The sequence below is a fragment of the Dermacentor silvarum genome, chromosome 10 (genome assembly GCF_013339745.2).
Source record: "Dermacentor silvarum isolate Dsil-2018 chromosome 10, BIME_Dsil_1.4, whole genome shotgun sequence".
In the NCBI taxonomy this organism is placed as follows: domain Eukaryota; kingdom Metazoa; phylum Arthropoda; class Arachnida; order Ixodida; family Ixodidae; genus Dermacentor; species Dermacentor silvarum.
This window is the reverse complement of record NC_051163.1, coordinates 92571427-92589589: the sequence shown is the minus strand read 5'-3', so window position 1 is coordinate 92589589 and position 18163 is coordinate 92571427. Positions and strand designations below refer to the sequence as shown.

At 48.1% G+C, this 18163-nt stretch overlaps 1 protein-coding gene and 1 long non-coding RNA gene across 3 annotated transcripts; one reads left to right on the top strand and one right to left on the bottom strand.

The window, feature by feature from the left end:
• The first annotated feature begins 11110 nt into the window (after positions 1-11110).
• LOC125940609 (uncharacterized) lies at positions 11111-14944 on the top strand. 2 transcript variants are annotated; one of them, XR_007463795.1, is made up of 7 exons: positions 11111-11472; positions 11590-11715; positions 11869-12028; positions 12234-12397; positions 12966-13174; positions 13684-14102; positions 14223-14944. XR_007463795.1 is itself a non-coding variant. In XM_049656982.1 (6 exons), exons 1-6 carry the CDS (start codon positions 11270-11272, stop codon positions 13935-13937), a joined length of 1116 nt encoding a protein of 371 aa, XP_049512939.1. In that variant the 5' UTR covers positions 11111-11269; the 3' UTR covers positions 13938-14944. The 2 variants fall into 2 exon arrangements, 1 of the variants encoding a protein (XP_049512939.1); XM_049656982.1 differs by having other exon boundaries at positions 13684-14944.
• A 329-nt stretch (positions 14945-15273) lies between these two features.
• Positions 15274-16178, bottom strand: LOC125940610 (uncharacterized). The gene is made up of 3 exons (XR_007463796.1): positions 16013-16178; positions 15804-15839; positions 15274-15399 (listed from the first exon to the last, which is right to left on the bottom strand). It is a non-coding gene; the product is annotated as an uncharacterized LOC125940610 (long non-coding RNA).
• Between the last annotated feature and the right edge of the window lie 1985 nt (positions 16179-18163).

Genomic DNA, 18163 nt, shown 5'->3' with positions numbered 1-18163 from the left:
GGCAGCTCACTCTACTCCCTAGCGCACCAGATACGTCAGTGGAAGCCAATATTCTCAAACAAAGAAAATAAAGATTAGATGGCTACAGCATGAGACTTGTTGAAGAAAAAGACAGTACAGCATGAAACTTTAGATGAGCTCTGTCTACATATTTTATATTTTATTTTTGAGTGGCAGGTTTCCGAGGCCCTATATGAATGTAATGTTTCAAGGCGTTTCTTATAGAGTTTAATGGGGTCCTGAACCAGCTCTCGGGCTTGGTGAAAATGATAGTCCGCGGCCAATGTGCGCTGGTGTGAGCATCTCAGCCAAGTTTTGCACTCTTGCGCGGCACGTAGAGCTTGCAAGCGGAGCGCACAGTCACCTATCTCTCAAACACTATTTTCAACAGAAGCCTGCTTCTCACCCTTTTCTAGACGCTTTATTTCGTACTGTAAGGAATGTCCATACGCGGCTGCTATTGGCCAAAAGCCAACGTCAAGCAAGAAGGGTGTTTGGATCTGTGCCCGTCTTCCTACTGTTACTGTGTGTGTTTATTGACGAAGTGTAATAAAAGGATCAAGTAAGCGAAAATGTGCCGTCGAATTGTTGATAATAATTACTTACTTGCAGAAGAAGCCGACTACCATTTGCTCGCGCTCAGCTGCGCCCGCCTGCGCAGGAGTTAAACATAGAGCAGCCTGCTTATCGTTTTCGTAGCCGTCGGGTCTCCGTCGTTTCGACTAGTTTTCAACGTTCAATGAGCGTCGAACCACGCGAAACCTAACGTGAAACCACACGCACGCTCTCGAGCGCATGCTCACTCATGATGGCTCGTTGTTAGATGCCTTGGCAGAATTATTGATCATCGTAATCATCATCCGCCTATTTATGTCCACTGCAGGACGAAGGCCTCTTCCTGTGATCTCCAATTTTCCCTGTCCTGCGCTAGGTGATTCCAACTTACACCTGCAAATTTCCTAACTTCATCACCCCCCCCCCCTAGTTTTCTGCCGTCCTTTACTACACTTCCCTCCTCTTGTATCCATTCCGTAACTCTAATGGTCCACCAGTGATCCAACCCTACGCATTACATGGCCTGCCCAGCTCCATTTCTTCCGCTTAATGTCAACTAGAATATCGGCTATCCCCGTTTTTTCTCTGATCCACAGCATCTCTCCCTGTCTCTTAACGTTAGGCCTAACATTTTTCGTTCCATCGCTCTTGGCGCGGTCATTAACTTGTTCTCGAGTTTCTTTGTTATACTCCAAGTTTCTGCCCCAAATGTTAGCACCGGTAAAATGCAATGATTGTACGCTTTCGTTTTCAACGACAGTGGTAAGCTCCCAGTCAGGATTTGGCAATGCCTGCCGTATGCACTCCAACGCAATTTTATTCTTCTGTAAGTTTCTTTCTCGTGATCAGGTTCCCCTGTGAGCAATTGACCTAGATAAATGCACTGCTTTACAGGCTCTAGAGGCTGACTGCCAATCCTGAATTCTTGTTCTTTTGCCAGGCAATTGAACAATATTTTTGTCCTCAACCCCACTATTACACTTTCTCGGTTAAGGTCCTCAATCATTTGCTGTAATTCGTCCCCGTTATTGCTGAATATGACAATGTCTCCTGCAAACCTAAGGTTGCTGAGGTATTCGCCATTGATCCTCACTCCTAAGTGTACCCAGTCTAAGAGCTTGAATACTTCTAAGCATGGAGTAAATACCATTGGAGAGATTGTGTCTCCTTGCCTGACCCCTTTCTTGATAGGTATCTTTGAACTTTTCTTGTAGAGAACCAAAATTTGTTCTGCAATCTTTGTAGATATTTGCCAAGATATTCACGTATGCCTCCTGTACTCCTTGATTACACAATGCCTCTATGACTGCTGGTATCTCTACTCAATGAAATGCTTTTTCATAATCTATGAAAGTCATACAGAAAGGTTGATGATACTCCGCAGATTTCTCTGTTGCCTGATTTATAACATGGATATGACCCATCGTAGAATATCTCTTTTTGAAGCCAGCCTGTTCGCTTGGTTGGTTGAAGCGAAGTGTGGCCCTGATTCTATTGGAAATTATCCTGGTGAATATTTTATACATTACTGAAAGCAAGCTAATGGGTCTATAATTCTTCAATTCTTTAACGTCTCCCCTCTAATGAATGAGTATATTGCTGGCATTCTTCTAGCTTTCTGGTACGCTTGAAGTCTTGAGGCATTGCGTATAAAGGGCCGCAAGCATTTCCAAGCATGATATCTCCTCCATCTTTGAATAAATCGACTGTTATTCCATCTTCTCCAGCAGCTTTTCCCATGGTCATGTCTTTGAAGGCCTTCTAACTTCATCATTAGTTTTAGAAGGAGCCTCTGTATCCGGTTCATCACTACTTGGAATGAAAGTGGCTTGGCTGCCCTAGGGACTATATACAGGTCCGTATAGAATTCTTCCGCTGCTTTTACTATGTCATCGGAATTGCTGATGATATTACCCTGCTTATCTTTCAGTGCACACATTTTGCCTTGTCCTATGCCAAGTTTTATTCTCACTGATTTCATGCTTCCTCCATATTTTACTGCTTCTTCAATCTTTTCCACGCTATAATTTCGGATACCCCTTACTTTCTTCTTATTGATCAGTTTGGACAGTTCAGCGAATTCTATCTGATCTCTAGAGTTTCACACTTTCATGTTTTGCCGTTTCTTTATTAGGTGCTTCGTTACTTGGGAGAGCTTACCTACTGGTTGCCTTGGTGCCTTACCTCCTACTTCAATTGCTGCTTCTGAGATCAGCCTAGTTACGCTTGCATTCATTACCTCTAGTTGTCTGCACCTTCCTGTTCTAAAGCTGCATATTTGTTTGCAAGCACCAACCTGAATTGGTCTGCTTTTACCCTTACTGCGTCTAGGTTAGCCTGTTTCTTCTTGAATGATTTTATTATTACTTTTTTCAAATTAAGAGAAATCCTAGACCTCACTAACGTATGGTCACTGCACTTCACCCTACCTAACACTTTTACATCCTACACTATGCTGGGATCGGCAGAGAGTATGAAATCGGTTTCATTACATTTGTCCCCAATAGGGCTTTTCCAGGTCCACTTCCTGATGCTGCGCTTCCAAAGAAGGTATTCATTATTCGGAGGCTATTCCTTTCCGCGAATTCTACCAACATCTCTCCTATAGTGTTCCTAGAATCGATGCCGTAGTTCCCGATTGCTTTCCCACCAGCATGATTTCCCCCCACTTTTGCATTGCAATCGCCCATGACTACAATATACTGGGTTTGCACCTTTCTCATTGCGAATTGAACATCTTCATAAAACTTTTCTATTTCTTCATCATATTGCCTTGAAGTTGGGGCGTAGGCTTGTAATACCTTCAGTCTATACCTCCTATTCAGCTTTATTACGACGACTGCTACCCTCTTATTAATGCTGTAGAATTCATCAATGTTGCTCGCTATGTCCTTATGGACTAGAAATCCTACTCTGAATTCTCTTATCCGGAAGACTACTGTAGCAGAGGACGTGGCCGTTAGTCAGCATTGTAAAAGCCTCACCAGTTCGTCTAACCTCACTAAGGCCAACAATTTCTCAGGCAATACCTGATAATTCTTCAAATAGCCCTGCTAAGGGTTATTGCTTGCTCAATAGGGTGCGCGTGTTGAACGTTGCCAGGTTCCGTTTCCAATTGCTATTGATATTGTTACGCGAAGAACGAGTCAGTAAGACGGGCAACTATTTACAGGTTGTATTTACAATAGCGGTTGCAGCGCTGACCGGTTAGGTTCACAGCGCGAGCCCAGCTCGTTCTTCCTATTGTTTTCTCGAGTGATGGCGCCCGCGCGCTGCGGTCAAACAATCAAATAACACACGCGTGTAGCATAATCCCCCAGCGGCAGAAGCGACGTCCCGGAGCGTCTAAATGTCATCACTGGGAGGGTGATACTGCTTCAGTCGTGTAACGTGCACGATATCGCTGAACTGGGAAGCAGATGGGGCGTCAGGGGCGATCTCGTATGTGACGGGAGTCACGGCACGAAGCACTCGGTAGCGGCCTGTGTAACGCGACAGCAGTTTTTCTAACAGGCCGACCTGACGCGACGGAGACCATAGAAGCACCAAAGAACCAGGCGGGAAGTGCACGTCTCGGTGTCGCTGGTCGTACAAACGCATTTGACTCTCTTGGGAGTTCAGAAGGCGGTCACGGGCAATTTCCCTTGCGTGAGCAACGCGGGCGACGGCATCAAGTGGATATTCACTGGTGGGTGCCGCGTGAACAGGGAGAGTTGTGTCGAGGGGCAGTGCTGGTTCTCGGCCGAACAGGAGGAAAGATGGGGAATAGCCGGCAGTGTCGTGGCGCGAGGAATTATAGGCAAAGGTGACAAACGGCAGAGGGAGGTCCCAGTCTGTGTGGTCTGAAGAGACAGACTTCGCGAGCATGTCTGTGAGAGTGCCATTAAGACGCTCCGTGAGGCCATTAGTTCGCGGATGGTATGACGTGGATAGCTTGTGCCTCGTGGCACAGGACTGCAGGATGTCCGCGATAACTTTTGACAGGAATGTCCGGCCACGGTCTGTGAGAAGTTGTCGCAGAGCTCCATGTAATATAATCACGTCGCGTAAAAGAAAATCGGCAACATCTGTGGCGCAGCTTGTAGGGAGCGCTCGGGTGATGGCGTAGCGCATGGCGTAATCTGTGGCCACAGCGATCCACCTGTTCCCAGATGTAGAAAGAGGAAAGGTACCAAGTAAATCTAAATCAACCCGAAAGAATGGCTCCGCGGGAATGTCGATTGGTTGTAGGTACCAGCAGGTAGCGTCGATGGTGTCTTGCGTCGCTGGCATTTATCACACGCAGCTACGTATCTTCGAACGGAGCGAGCAAGCACAGGCCAAAAGAAGCGTCGGCGGATCCGGTTGTAGGTACGTGACACACCGAGGTGACCGGCAGTGGGGAGGTCGTGAAGTTCGTGGAGAACAGCCGAGCGAAGGTGTTTAGGGATCACAAGGAGTAATGCTGGGCCGTCGGGGTGAACGTTGTGGCGGTAGAGTACGCCATCTTAAAGTGTGAATAAGCGAAGGGAACTGTCGGCAAGTGGAGATTCCAGGCGGTCAATGATGACACGCAAGGACGGGTCACGGCGCTGCTCGTCGGCGGCATGGACCAGTGGAAAAACAGAGAGAACGCAGGCGTCGGTGTCAGGCTCAGACGTAGAGGTCGGGTCTTCGACTGGGTAGCGAGAGAGGCAATCTGCGTCCTGGTGTTGGCGTCCCGACTTGTACGTCACTGTGTAGGGATATTCTCGTAGTCGGAGAGCCCAACGACCGAGCCGGCCAGTAGGATCCTTGAGCGACGAAAGCCAACACAGCGCATGATGGTCTGTGATTACTGAGAAGGGCTTGCCATATAAATATGGGCGGAACTTTGAAACAGCCCAGACGAGAGCAAGACATTCGCGCTCGGTAATCGAATAGTTGCGCTCTGCAGTTGTCAGGAGTCGGCTAGCGTAGGCTATAACGCGGTCGTGTCCGTGTTGGCGTTACGCTAAGACGGCGCCGATCCCATAACCACTGGCATCGGTTCTGACCTCTGTTGGTGCGGACGGGTCAAAGTGGGCCAAGTACGGTGGATTAGTCAGAATCGTGATAAGGCGTGAAAATGCGGCAGCCTGAGGGGAACCCCACGTAAAAGGCACGTCTTTCTTCATAAGTTCTGTTAGTGGTTGAGCGATTGCTGCGAAATCTTTCACGAACCGTCTGAAATAAGAACAGAGCCCCACAAAACTCCGGACGTCTTTGACAGACTCAGGTACAGGGAAAGCCGTCACTGCTCGAACCTTCTCCGGGTCGGGTTGTACTTCGGAAGCATCGACGAGATGGCCGAGCACTGTAATCGGTCGGCGCCCGAAGTGGCACTTCGATGAGTTTAATTGGAGCCCAGCCTTGCGGTAGACGTCAAGGATGGCTGCAACGCGCTCAAGGTGCGTCTAAAATGTAGAAGAAAACACAAGGCACGTCGTCGAGGTAACAAAGGCAAGTTGACCATTTGAAACCTTGAAGCAGAGAGTCCATCATCCGTTCGAACGTGGCGGGGGCATTGCATAAACCGAACGGCATAACCTTAAATTGGTAGAGGCCATCTGGAGTGACGAAACCGGTCTTTTCTTGATCTTGCTCATCGACGGAAAGCTGCCAATAACCAGATCGAAGGTCAATGGACGAAAAGTATTTGGCACCCTGAAGACAATCAAGAGCGTCGTCAATTCGTGGTAAAGGGTAAACGTCCTTCTTAGTGATTCGGTTTAGGTGGCGGTAATCAACGCAGAAACGCCACGTGCCATCTTTCTTTTTGACGAGCACGACCGGCGACGCCCAAGGACTCGACGAGGGCTCAACAATGCCTTTGGCGAGCATCTTGTTTACTTCCTGCTGAATAACTTGCCGCTCTGCCGTGGACACACGATACGGTCGGCGGTGAATGGGAACAGCATCACCAGTGCTTATCCGATGCTGAACAAGGGACGTCTGACGAAGTGGACGATTTTCAATGTCAAATATGTCGCGGTAGGACAACAAAAGGCGATATAGGGCGGCTGCTTGGTCAGGGGCGAGGTCCGGAGCGACCATGGGACGTAATGGGCCGTCGAAGTTCAAGGCATCCTGTGGGTAATCAGGAGGATCTGGAGACGCGTCGGCTACAAAAGCAGTGACGTGGTCGTCTGTCACAGACCGGGGCGTGGCCACTACTATGCCTTCAGGTAACACTTGCTTCGTCAAGGCAAAATTGATGACCGGGAGAACCATCCGATTAGCGGCAAGGGTAACGACGGAGTGTGGCACAGAGACGTCGCGCGCCAGGAGGACGTCACGAATAGGTGCAACGACATAGTCGCCATCAGGCACGGTTGCCGTTGAGGCCAATTCGACGAAGCTGAGGGCTTTTGGAGGTAACCGAACAAACGCTGTAGTGCAGAGGGTGTTCGGTTGTTCGGGGCGAACGTCGGAAACAAGACGAAGCTCGAGGCACAGCGTACCGGTGGAACAGTCGATGAGGGCAGAATGCGTCGTCAGAAAGTCGAGCCCGAAGATGAGGTCGTGAGGGCAACGTGTCAGTACGGTGAACAGGAATGGAACGTGGCGGCCAGCAATTCCTACGCGCGCAGTGCACATACCACTGACGGCAACAGTGGCGCCATTGGCGACGCGTACGGCCCGAGTGATGGCAGGCGTAAGAACTTTTTTGAGGCGACGACAAAGATTAGCGCTCATTATGGACACTTGGCTCCAGTATCAACCAATGCCTGGAATGGAACACCATCCACGTCTACGTCAATTAGGTTCGCGGTCGTGAGGAGCGTCAGCGGAGGATTTGTACAGGACGGACGGGATGCAGCACTACCTCCAAGAGCTGCATGGCCTAGTTTTCCGTCCGGTGATTTGGCGAGGAAAAACGGTGAGGTTGGGGTGACGGGGAGCGACGGCGTTGAGGCGACGGCGATCGCCCGGAGGAGCGGCTGTGAGGGGCATCAGAAGTAGAGTACGGACGGCGAGGTGAGTAACGGCGAGCGTCGGCGAATAGGTGAGGAGCAGGGAATGAGCTCCAGTACGGCGGCATCCAGGTGCTGCGGCAGTGGCGGGATACGTGACCAACTCGGTGGCAGCGGAAGCAGATCGGTTTGTCGTCGGGGGTACGCCAATCAGCAGGATTGCCTGGTCGGGGAGCGAAATACTGGTCGTTGAAGGATGTGGCCATGGGAATGGATGCCGAATCAGGTCGGGAGACAGAGCAGGCGGTAGGGATGCCAAGGTTTGCAATTTCTTGCCGCACAACTGCTTGTATGACGGAAATAGTAGGGGCCGCTGGGTCAAAGGTACCGTCGAGGGGTCGTGGATGAAGGGGGGACCGGACTCGCCGCTTCAATCTCACGGCGAACTAGACGAGTGACGTTCTCTTGAAAAGGTCGTGTTGCAGGAAGAGCGGAGCAAGAGGACGTGGCAGGGGTGTTTGGGAGCCGGGAAAACTGTGGGACGACGCGGCGGCTTTTGGCTACCTCGAAGCGGCGGCATTTTTTGACGATGGCGTCGACAGTAGAGACGTCGTTATAGACGAGCAAATTGAAGGCGTCGTCCGCGATGCCTTTTAGGATATGGCCCACCTTGTCAACCTCGGTCATGTGCTCGTCGACTTTCCGGCAAAGCGCGAGCACTTCCTGTATGTAGGCGACATACGATTCTGTCGACGACTGGACACGGGTAGCAAGCTCCTTTCGCGCAGCCTGTTGGCGACCTGACGGGTTGCCAAAGAGGTCGCGAAGCCTCTCTTTGAAAGTGTCCCAGCTGGATATCTCAACATCATGGGTGCGAAACCAGACAAGCGGTGTCCCGTCCAGATAATATATCACATTGGCAAGCATGATGGTAGGGTCCCAGTGGTGGCTTCGGCTAACACGCTCATACATGCTGAGCCAGTCGTCGACGTCATCGCCATTTTGGGCGGAGAATGTCCCAGGATCACGGAGACTAGGAACCGTAAGGTACGTTGTGGTAGGCGCCGCAGGTGTAGGCGGCGACGGGGTGTTTCCATCGGAAGCCATGGCTGAGAAGACGACGGTGCGGCCGCTTCGGAGCTCCGTGGCGAGGACGGGGAACGTTCCAACTCCACCACGATGTTACGCGAAGAACGAGTCAGTAAGACGGGCAACTATTTACAGGTTGTATTTACAACAGCGGTTGCAGCGCTGACCGGTTAGGTTCACAGCGCGAGCCCAGCTCGTTCTTCCTCTTCTTTTCTCGAGTGATGCCGCCCGCGCGCCTCGGTCAAACAATCAAATACCACACGCGTGTAGCAATATTGAATGTTTGAATTATTGATAGCGCTTCGGAAATGCGCAAGTTTGGCGAAGCTGGTGAAGGACAACCTTCGGTGAAGCTCGTGAAGGACAACCTTCGTTGAAGCTCGTGAAGGACAAAGCCGGTCCGCAACGCGTGACACGGACAGCCTGGAGCGTATGAGCGCCAGCACGCATTCAAGCCTAGTCGTGCAAAAAGGAAGTGCTGTGCATACGCCCTGCTGTTGCATATTGCTGTGGTATGATACGGAAATTGGCTACCGCTGCCGCCGCCGGGTGCTGCTACGAGTCCACTGGCTAAGCACACTGCTGCTCACTGAAGACAACCCCGTATGACCTACGTTTGGCTCGTCGTGGGCGTCAAAAGTGGAAGTGGTGGCGTCTAAGGTAAGATCTAAAATCAAATTTGAGCTGCGCGCTACGGTGCCGTTCTCTTGGCGGAGTATTATGGAAATGCCCTGCTCCGTTGTCGCTTCGCAACGAAAGGCATTGAAGAAGCTGCGGAAGCACCTCGAAGTGCGCGTTTGATTGGCAATTACTCGGCTTTCGCTGAATGGATTGAAGTACTTCTTGCGGCAAATAACGAGAAGAAATGAAACTGAGCTTTCGATATTTATTAGTAATATCATAAGAAGTCAATAAGCACGGATACTGACGACAGCATAGGAGAAATTACATGTACCTAATAATTGAATTAAAGTAATGATAAAATAACGGAAACCAAAGTGGATAGAAATACAACGGGCCTCAAAGTATTTCTGCAATTGCGTATCGTAATTTAAAATGGCTATCTCTACTTGGATAAAAGGTGGTTCAGGGCCCCGTTACCATCCGAACACAATAGAAAAAAAAACAACTATGGAGTTCTTGTGAGATATGGGAAGGCGAAAATAGTACGAAAATTATAATGTCCAATCGAACACAGCTAAGCGTTCTTTCCAGTTATGAAGTCCTCGCGGGCAAGACAGACCGTTGAGATGCTTGGCGCGTTTTCATTTGACCTTACCGAAACGCAATGAGAATGCAAGCGAGGGCTTGCGCGGTCAAGGAACGGGCAGATATCACAGGCTTTTGATAGCGACAGCGAGGGTGACGTGACGTCGCGACAGTGCCCTCTCCCCTCACGTTCCCTATATTTGATGCGCCATTGCTGATGCTGGTGTTCCTATTCATCCGCTCTGCTCCGTGCTGCGTCCTGGTGACGTGGCGTCGCGGCGAGTCTAAATTTAGGTGCCTTTTCGTTCGTTAAGACGCAAACGCCGGTTCTCTCGCTCAATGGACCATTTGGCGCTTTCGCATAAAGACACAATGCCGCACTTAAATGACTGAAATCTTTGAGCGCTCTAGTCAGTAACCTGTTGAATTGCATCCTTTGTGCATTCAACATTTAATGGGGTGTTCTAAACACTAATCAAGTGAAACAAAGAGCTTCCATGTCTCATATTATTAGTCATATTGCTCCTGTTGAGTTTTTTGACGTCATTTCTTCCTTAGTTCGAGGTAGGTGCTCATACAAAATACGCACCAGTCCCGTCGGTCATGTGGGCGCCAGGCCAAGTCCATTTAAGTCTGACGACAGCTGTTCTGTCGATTTCAACGTGCCCTTGGATAGCTCTAAGGTCATCGATTCTACCAGGGCGAACGTCAGTCTGCCGCAGGTCACTGGTGAGTTTGAAGTAAATGCCGGCTGTGACTCTTTGGAAAGGTTGCGTGGGCTCCTTGTCTCCCAGGAGGGTATCTTTGAATGTGTAGTTGTCAGGCGCTGATTTCATCGGTCCTGCTACCGCTGCAAACAATATATCGGCTGTGTTACTACCGTGACAATATTATGTACAGTAACTTTGCGGAGAAATTTCATAGAAAAAGCTTGCATTTGACCCCAGCCTTGAACGCGGCAATTAACGTTCGCACAGTACTTGCAAACAATGACAGTAGTAAAAAGACTTGCATACGTCACTGCTGTACATGTGCTATTTCAATGATGCTTTGTCGGAAAAACATGTTTATTTATGATTTTTTGTGTCGTATGACAAGCTTCGACGATACATTATTTAAAAATGCTCACAATCTAATTTAAGAGTTATGCTATGTTCCCACTACGTTCGTGAGGCGCCGATTTTTCATACCATGCGGAAGCGGATGTGCTACAAGCGTATAGGCTCGTTCACACCGGAGGCGATGCGGCAAAGCGGCCAAGCGGGCTGTTCAAAGCGGCGAGGCGGCGACCGCGCGTACCTGTTCAGACCGCACGGCTCTCTTGGCTGCTCGCGCGGCCGAAGAGGCGGGTAATCTCGCGGTTTTGCGCGCGCGTGTCGCCATCTCGTGGCACCCTCTGTCTCTACCCTCGCCACCCGAGCGCCAGTGTACTCGAGCCGGCTGCTGAGATCTCGCGCCATATCTGACTGCTGCTTCGCGTGCTGACGCCTGTGATACCTGTGATGAGTTCAGACGAAGAGGATATGCTCGGCCTTTTAACGGTCGCGTCTTTGCTGGCGCACCATGAACGGCTGGAAGCGCAAGAAAATACACGCCGCCAACGTCGCTGGTGGGTCCGTCCCGCCCTGCAACAGCGAGCTGCAATGGGCCATGCGGACGTTTTGTTGCCGCACCTTCGGTCTCGCGACATAGAGTACTACAGAGAGTGAGTACCTATCATGAACTAATGAGAGTTCACTTAGTGTTTTAGTGATGTGTGCAACTGTAAATAATAAGTTGTACGTGTTGTTCATGGTGTCTGGCACATGTGTTTATTCTGCAGCTATTTGAGGATGTCCCCGAGCTGCTTCGACACTCTGTTGGAAATGCTCGGGCCAAGGATCAAGAAGAGTGACACGAACTACCGAAAGGCAATCCCTGCAGAACACCGGCTAGCTCTAGCAGTCAGGCAAGGGCGGTTCATATCAGACGCATTTTGCGCGTTTAAGTGCTTGTATTTTTACGTCACGCATAGAAATGATTGTTTTATCGTCATCGTGCAAAGCGACTTAACAGGGCTGTTCCCGAGCAGTTTTTAATTTAGCGATGTCTGTTGCCTCAGGTTCTTGGCGGCAGGGGAGACGCTACGCTCGTCGTCGTTTAATTTTCTGTCGGGCAGATCGACGGCCTGTGTCATCGTCTCTGAAGTATGCCAGGCGATTTGGGACATACTTGGACCCATATACGTGGCACTTCCGTCAACTCAGAATGAATGGTCAAAGGTAACCTGTCAGTTCACGCTTTATGTGGTAACTGTCTCTTACAAATGTTGGCCTGCACTAATTTACTTTGTACATCAATATGTTCGCCACCGTTTAGTTGACATCAGTATGAATGAAACCTCACTATTAGAGTTTCATATGTAACATCTCTCTTTAAAATTCTTTAAGCATCACAATTCGTTGCTTTGTATGACCTCAATTGCAGGTTGCGAGAGACTTCGAAGAGAAGTGGGATATGCCACACTGCCTGGGCGCCATAGACGGTAAACATGTGAACGTGGAGTGCCCAGCAAACTCGGGAAGCCGAGACAGGAACTACAAGGGTTCATTCAGTAAATCAGTGATGGCAATTAGTGATGCAAACTACAGGTACGTGTCAACTGATGTGGCTTTGTATGTCAGTTATTATAGTTTGAGTAGGCGGCCCAGTTTATAGCGAATGCTGTGTATTTTTCCAAATGGAGGCTCAGCCACCGGTCGGCATGGTTCTATGCTATCTTACCGACAAATAATTGTATTCCATGTGTACTGCTTGTATCAAGGCACAATTATTCACCATTTACTTCTTTCGTTTCCCACAATACAGTAATCAAACTGTACTTGCTGAAGATGAGTCATTCGTGAAAACATAAATAGTTAGTCTAAAAATCAGTATGTAAACTCATAGATCCCACTCATGCAGAAGTACACATAATTTGACAGTAATGAAAACATAACGGTCAGGAAAAATCAGTTTTGCTGTACCATAGTTGTATGCTAATTATTATGCTTAAATTGGATAGAAGCTCTGAAACCACTAATGTATGTTCTCACGAGTGTTTATCGCATTAACCGATATTGCTTGTCAATTTGTTTAAATTCACACCATTGGAATCCTGATAAACGGTGCCTGTCAAACATCAATGCTAACATTTAGAATGATTTTTTTACATTGTAGCTTCCTGTATGTTGAGGTTGGCCACAACGGAAGCGAGTCAGATGGTGGCATATTCAGTAGAAGCAAACTGCAACCCATGGTGGTTGATGGCACTCTTGGAGTTCTGCCAGACACAAGCCTTGGAGCAATTGGCAACGTCCCGTATTTTTTTGTTGGTGACGAGGCATTTCCTCTAAAGACATACATGATGCGGCCATATTCTAAGAAAAGTAAGTGGAGATATTATAAATGCACATTTTGTTTATAGTAGAGCCATGGCCTTGCCATTGTTAAACCAATAATGCAGTTCAGCATACCATTGATCACTTGATAACATTGCTTTGCTTGATATTGCATATTTACTAAGTATTCATTTTGTCAAGAAATGCGCAAGTGAACTTTTGGTATACAGTGTAAAAAGACATAAGAAATTAGTGTCTTTTGCTGTATGTACCAGCACTACTGACAATTTAGAGTACAAGTACTTACAATTGATTTGCAAGTTAGCGCCAAAAGAACGTTTGTTTTGACGAAGGATTTCTGCACAGCTCTAATGTTTTTTTGGTTGAGGTAATATCATAGAAAGCATCAGAGGAACTATGCACTTGAGTGTAAATCAGTGTTAAGAGAAAACGTACAAGTGATTGTACACAACAAATTATGTCATATGGGTAGATGCGTGTGGTGCATCGTATTTTTGGCAAGTCAGCTTCATTGCAAGACACATGCTTTCTTACAGGTCTTCATCCTATTCTCACTGGGAGCACCACAGCTTCCACAGCCCAATCCTCCACTACACAAAGCAGTGCAACCAGCCAATTTGAGGAGCTGCACCAAAAGAGGATATTTAATTATAGGTTGAGCAGGGCTCGTAGAGTAGTCGAAAATGCTTTCGGTATACTCGCTCAGAAATGGCGAATTCTTCGTCGCCCCTTTAAAGCTAAAGAAGACAACATCAAAAAAAAATGTGTCTGCCTGTGTGGCTTTGCATAACTTCCTTCTGAAGGAGTCGCCTGCTTCGCGAACTATGTACTGTCCTCCAGGCACCACAGACAGTGAAGACTGGCAAGGCAACCGAACAGATGGGAGCTGGAGAAGCGATGGTGTAGTCAACGGTGCACTGGCTACATTACCCGGCACAGGTTGCAACTCGGCAAGGTAAGCACGGCTTAGGTACAAGTTTCTTTTGCATGCATCTAAGGTATAGCCGTATCCCAAACCACAATGAGAAATTGTTTTGCCTCAATATCACGATTGTCTCGAAATATCTTTTTACAGGCTTGCTTATGCCATTCGCGATAAGCTGTGCAGACATTTCATAACAGAGGACAGGCTGCCATGGCAGGTGAAACATGGGAAAGACTGCAGATGGTAACCAGACAAGTAAGTTTACGCTTTATTTCCACAGCTTGGACAATATCACGGTACAAAAGTACCACCAAAGAAGTGTAAACAGTGTGATACAAATTACCAAGCTATTTTCTAACGTTGCCTTTCCGCTGCCTATACTTAATAAGTGCGTACCAAATGGAAATTCGGTTCGAACTATGCATATCTGTATACAAACATGCAAACAATGCATTTTCGACACAAATATAAGCAAAAACAAACAGGCGAAACCATCCGAAGTCATGTCAACCAACACGAATTTTTATTATGAAAACACAACTTCTGTTGAAACAAGGAAAATTTTGGCATTATTGGCAGTCCAGTCATTCTGAATTTTCTCGCTCCCTGGCCTCCTTCACTTTATTGTACACTAAATTTTGTACTGCATTCATTTATCGAACTGGTCGTTTAAAGACAATGTACGGAGCATCCCAACTATGGTAAGTCCAAAATGGTAGAGGACATCTTTTTGTTGGTCTCGGTTTTCCCGCGACGTTTTAATGTGGCTCAGACATTCGACTGCCACGTCCATAGATGTTGGTGTTTGTTCAGAAGGCCTGCAAATAAAAAGATGTGTGTTTTCATAATGTCCTGCACAGAAATAGGTCACAACTTACGTCTTTCGGTTTCTTGATGTTCGACGTGACTTCTGTGGCCTTGATGCACTGCTTGAAAAACTTAAATTAATCAATGCATTTCCCATTGTTTGAACACACCATGTGCAGCAACAACAACACTGTCCTTGCCTTTTGTTCGCCTCCTCCACTTCTGTTTCAACTGTATCAGTCTCTGGTGGCCTGCATGAACAAATGCCGAAATTATGAGCTGTGTAGCGCTTCACAAACTTATGTGAAAATACTGAGTGCTTTGATTGCATAAGTTAACCAATAGAAAATGTAAAACCATTACATTGTCAGTCGTTGCAGCTCGACGCCCACTTCTCTCGGATGAGCTGCTGCCACACCTCTCCAGGTCCACTGCATCATCTTCAAAGATGTCGTTCCACAAAAACTCGTCTTCGACGTTGTCTTTGCTTGTGGCAGGTTCCTCAGAGTGACATTCTGCCCTGTATCAAGCATAAACTCCTTTTCCATGTGAACTCCAACAATGTCCTAATTACTCTTGCCAGATGTGTACAGTTGCGCCCACTGAGTTTCAACATGTTGTCAGGGTTCAAAGTGAGGTCAGCACTGCAAAGCAGCGCCAACATACCAATATTTGCTGAAGCATACACTGTTTCTGCTACTGGTATTCTCAAAACCAATTTAACGTTTAGCAGCATAACCGTCCAGGCTTGGGGCCCCTTCAACCGTGGACAACGTGTTGCAACTCATATTGAGCGCGACTGTAAGTATTGCAAAGCAGGAGAAAGCAACTAGTCTCTCAAATTACGCGGGTACAGTCTGACATCACATACTTAAAAAATTTTCAACGACGGATACACTATACGATTAACTTGAAGTTACTTACCCTCTGGTCTGCTGAAAAGTGATGTTGCTGCATATGCTGTAAGAACAGTATGAAGACACAAAATGAGTGTACTCATCCACAAAATGCTGTGATTTCACAAGGCTAAAGTCAGCATATTTGGTGTCGTAGCATTTGACACTACGAACTATAAACGACAATAAATTGGCACAACCATGTGGAAACTAAGAAATTGGTGTAAGGAAACTTACATGGGCTCCTCGTACACTTTCTCCATTATTGGCAGCATCGCCTCAAAATGCTTCCACTTAACGGAGGGAATGTCCTTGGCTCCGGCCCCACTTTTGCTTTTGTCCTTGATTTTGGTTTTCAGTTTTGTAAAGGTGTCTTTTAGGTTTTTAAACTTTGTCTCGCAAGTTGTAGCTGCAAATGAAGAAAAACGTTTACACAACACAGTACAATGTTGCACAGCTGTGCAACTCAATGTGAAGCAATACATCTCCCATTTTTTGAAGCACAAGTCAAACCAATATATAGCTCTTTTTTTTCGTGCATAAACTGTAGTGATTCGGCAGGCACACTCAACAAAAGTAACAAAAATAAATATTATGCGAGCCATATTCTCTCTGCAATTAGACGCAAAACGGAAGAAAACGACACTTAATACATCTGTTTGCATTCACGCGTGCGAGTGCTGCACCGACCGCCGAGCTGTCAGAAATTGCAGAAAGGGGTTCGGCAGATTTAGTGTTGTTCGGTGTCATATCGGGGCTTAAGATAACGCAAAGCTGGAGCGAGTCGTGCCGTCTCCTGTTGTGTGTGCGGGCCGACGCTGCGGGCAAGCCGCCTGATACGGCGAGCGCGCCGAACTTTGCCGGTTTTTGAATACTGATCATAACTGCCAGCGAAAGCGCAGTGGTTGTCCTAGGAAACGCGCAACTCCACAAGACTGTCGGACTTCATGGAGAGGTTTTCCGCATACAAGTTATAAGCCGAAATATCTCGTACTGGCCGTTGAAACACACGCTACGACGAGCCAAAAGAAAGAGGCTCTATTAGCTGAGCGTAGCTTACGTAACAGCCGCTCGCAGATGTAGCGTCCCGAGAGAGCACATGGAACTGCATAGATTTCGTGTTCTTGACGAGCGCGTCTTGCCGAGACACTGTGAGCTTGGCTGCAAAACGGCGGCGGAACCAAGTGGACGCAACTTCAAGCGCCGGTCAGTTGGCTTCAAGTGCGGAGCCCGAAATGTGTTCACGTTCCGCCGCTCGCACGATCGTTCTGCGCACGCACACTGCCGTTCTGCGTGTTTGTGTGTTGAGTCACGCGCACTAGAGCTCCTTCTACGCGTTTATGTGTAAATCGCTAGCATTCGACGGTCTCACCGGTGCGGAACGTAAATGCCCAGCTAAAATGCTATCAACGAGATGTTGTGCACTTACCAGTCACACCCAAATCCGCTGAAATCTTCATCCATAGATCCTTTTTGTACTCTACTTCCTTGTAGCGAGGCAGCGACTTGTCGTAAAGCACCGGGTAGTGCTTAATAGCATCTAATAAAAGCTCCGCACAGAACAAAGCCGTTTGCTCAGACATGATGGACGCCATTTGCATTATTTCAACCGGATGTGTACGTCAAGGATATACATCAGCGCCACCGCCGCAGTGCGTTTTGATTGGCTGCGGCAAAGCGGCGAGCTTGGGCGGGCGGCAAAAAATCGGTCCGGGGGCGATCGGACTAGCCGCCTCGTTTTCCGCCCGTTTTCGCCGCCTGGAGAGGAGGTTTTCCCCGCTTTGCCGCTTGGCCGCTTGTCCGCTTTGCCGCTCCGCCTCCGGTGTGAACGAGCCTTATGCGTCTCGTTCAGACTGCGAACATAAAGGTACCAACGTGCGCAATTCACGCGTTTATCGTAGGTGAGAGTGTTAAAGGGTCGCCAACATTTACGACTGTGATATTACGACCCTTACGACACAGTCAATGACCGATATACTTTCGGTTTTCAACAACCAGTGACGAGACTTCCGGCCTTCAGTCTGCAGGCAGTTCCGGGCGCGAGAAGAGAAATTCCACCATTCCGTGCGCACGATTTGTTGGCTTTCTTGTTTGCCCGCAGGTTCGTGCAAATTTGTGCAGTGCGCCTTGCGAGACCTTTTTCATTTCGTCTGGTTTATTCGCTGTGCGTTTGTGTGCAGTGTAAACGTGTGCAAAATAGATTTACTGGCAAGCGACGACTTGGTAATTGAAGAAGTGCGTCAGCGACCCGTGTTTTTTGACAAGCGTCTGAAAACGTTCAGAGACAAACAACGTCAGCAAGACGATCCGCCGAAATCGATGACTGCAGATGCGTGCTCCGAACCTCGATGAGCGGTTTCACTAGGGTCCCAAGGAAGTCGAACTGCT

Bases quoted from the DNA above. Each gene is read 5' to 3' on its own strand.
- LOC125940609 (XM_049656982.1), top strand. From the start codon at position 11,270: ATGAGTTCAGACGAAGAGGATATGCTCGGCCTTTTAACGGTCGCGTCT. The intron at 11,716-11,868 runs GCAAGGGCGGTT...CTGTTGCCTCAG, and splicing joins CGGCTAGCTCTAGCAGTCAG to GTTCTTGGCGGCAGGGGAGA. The intron at 12,398-12,965 runs GTACGTGTCAAC...TTTACATTGTAG, and splicing joins ATTAGTGATGCAAACTACAG to CTTCCTGTATGTTGAGGTTG.